This window comes from Gossypium arboreum, chromosome 5, assembly GCF_025698485.1.
Source record: "Gossypium arboreum isolate Shixiya-1 chromosome 5, ASM2569848v2, whole genome shotgun sequence".
NCBI classification, from domain to species: domain Eukaryota; kingdom Viridiplantae; phylum Streptophyta; class Magnoliopsida; order Malvales; family Malvaceae; genus Gossypium; species Gossypium arboreum.
The window spans coordinates 86,248,626-86,250,598 of record NC_069074.1 but is presented as its reverse complement, the minus strand read 5'-3'; the positions used below and the strand labels follow the sequence as shown (position 1 = coordinate 86,250,598).

Below are 1,973 nucleotides of genomic sequence, written 5' to 3'. Positions count from 1 at the left end.
TAAGTTATTTAGGAATTTTATGTTAATAAGAAAGTTTAATTTAAAACTACTTCTTGTTTAGATTAAATTAGAGTCCTAGTATAGTTAGGAGTTTTATTTAGATTTATTTAGCTAGTCTATATATAGGCTATTGCATTGACAAGTCATTATTATTCTATTTCTCTTTTGAGTTAATAAATTCTCTCTGAGTTTTTCTTTTCAAGAATTTCTCTTGAGTTTCTTTTAGAAGAGTTTTAACAATCTTTTTAGATTGTGGGGATCATCTTCAGACTTTTTCTTGCCAAGGTTTTTATCTTGGAGGGGAAATTAGAGCCGCTTGAAGGGGGTTGTGGATTCTTCGTGTTTCCAAGGCTTCTTAGGACTTCTACACGCCACGTTCTATCTTTCCATTTATCTTTTCATTTATCTTCTTTATTCACTTCCTTAATCTTTGATTTATTATTTGTTTTAATTATTTTATTTAACTTGGATTTAATTTTGTTTCAGGTTGTGTCAAAAAAATCTAAGTTTCTTTCCGAACGTTTAGAGCCCTAAGTCAAATCCGCGACTTCGACAAACTTTACGATCCGCTTTCGCGTTCATCCTTCTCACCCTTTATCAATGTGGCTCGGGCAGAGGCTTTCATCTTTGGTTTTCTTAGCCTTCAAAGGAATCAGTTCAGGGGAAGGATTCCGCATCAACTTTGTGAATTAAAATATCTACAAATCTTAGACCTCTCTGTAAATAAAATATCTGACTCCATACCACCATGCCTCAAAAATTTCAATTCCATGGCAAAAAAAGTGAGTTTAGATAGAAGGATTGAGCTTCACCTGTTAGATAAACCGTATGTGAAAGTGACGTCGTTGATTGATGTTAGGTATGTTGATGAGGCATTGGTTACATGGAAGGGAACAAAGCAAAACTATCCACAACTTGGACTCCTACTAGCCATTGATCTCTCGTGTAACAAATTAACAGGAGAGATTCCTGAAGAATTAAATAGTCTTGAAGAACTGGTTGCATTGAACCTGTCAAGAAATTTTTTTACAGGAAAAATTCTTCAGAAGATTGGGCATCTAAGACAACTAGAGGTGCTTGACCTGTCAAGAAACAAGTTTTCAGGAAGCATCCCAACGAGCTTGTCTGAATTAACATTTCTAAGTATCTTGGACTTGTCTTACAATGACTTGTCTGGAAAAATTCCAACCAGCACTCAACTACAGAGCTTTGATCCTTCATCATTTTCCCATAATAGAGGACTTTGTGGTCCTCCGATTTCACCGAATTGCTCAATGGTGGAACCACCTCCCCGCAAACCTGCAGTAGGAGGTGAAGAATATTGTGATGAGTTCATGAAATGGTTTCACACTGGCATGGGACTTGGATTTGCAGTGGGTTTCTGGGGGTTTTGCAGTGTTATGTTCTTCAAGCGTTCATGGAGGCATTCATATTATCGTTACATGGATAATGCAAAGGATTGGGTTTATGTTTCATTTGTTCTGCTGAAAGCAAGGTTTGTGAGGAGAATCAAAGCTCTTTCAACAAGGTAATAATTTTACTTTCTTTACTCCTTAACAATGTTCTTTCAATGTTGAGAAATATATCATTAGCTAAATAACAAAGTTCTGTATTATTATTTTTCAGGTGTGATTAGAACTGCAACTGAAGGTGGTTTTTCCTGCACCTGAGAAAATCTTAATAAAAAACTTATAAATTAATACATGTTTGTCTTTTTGATGATTTCTAGTTTCTACATAACAGGAAGAGATTTGTGATGACTTTCTTTGATTTTCTTGTAATAAGTTTATCTTATATTTGGTTTGTATATTTCTTTTCCATCAAAAGTAATTTTATCAAAACAAAAAGAATTCTTGCTAATAAAAAGGAAAAATATATTGATTGGAGTAAATTTATCAAAATTATAACAACAGTTTACCTAAAATATTGAAAATCTTCTTTATTTCTATGCTTAACTTATAAATTGGTATTTA

General features: G+C 33.5%; 1 protein-coding gene across 1 annotated transcript; it reads left to right on the top strand.

Moving 5' to 3' along the window:
• Positions 1-770: 770 nt before the first annotated feature.
• On the top strand, positions 771-1,636 carry LOC128292725 (receptor-like protein EIX2). Its single transcript, XM_053027630.1, has 2 exons — positions 771-1,528; positions 1,627-1,636. Exons 1-2 carry the CDS (start codon positions 771-773, stop codon positions 1,634-1,636), a joined length of 768 nt encoding a protein of 255 aa, XP_052883590.1.
• The last annotated feature ends 337 nt before the right edge of the window (positions 1,637-1,973 follow it).

Bases quoted from the DNA above. Each gene is read 5' to 3' on its own strand.
- LOC128292725 (XM_053027630.1), top strand. From the start codon at position 771: ATGGCAAAAAAAGTGAGTTTAGATAGAAGGATTGAGCTTCACCTGTTA.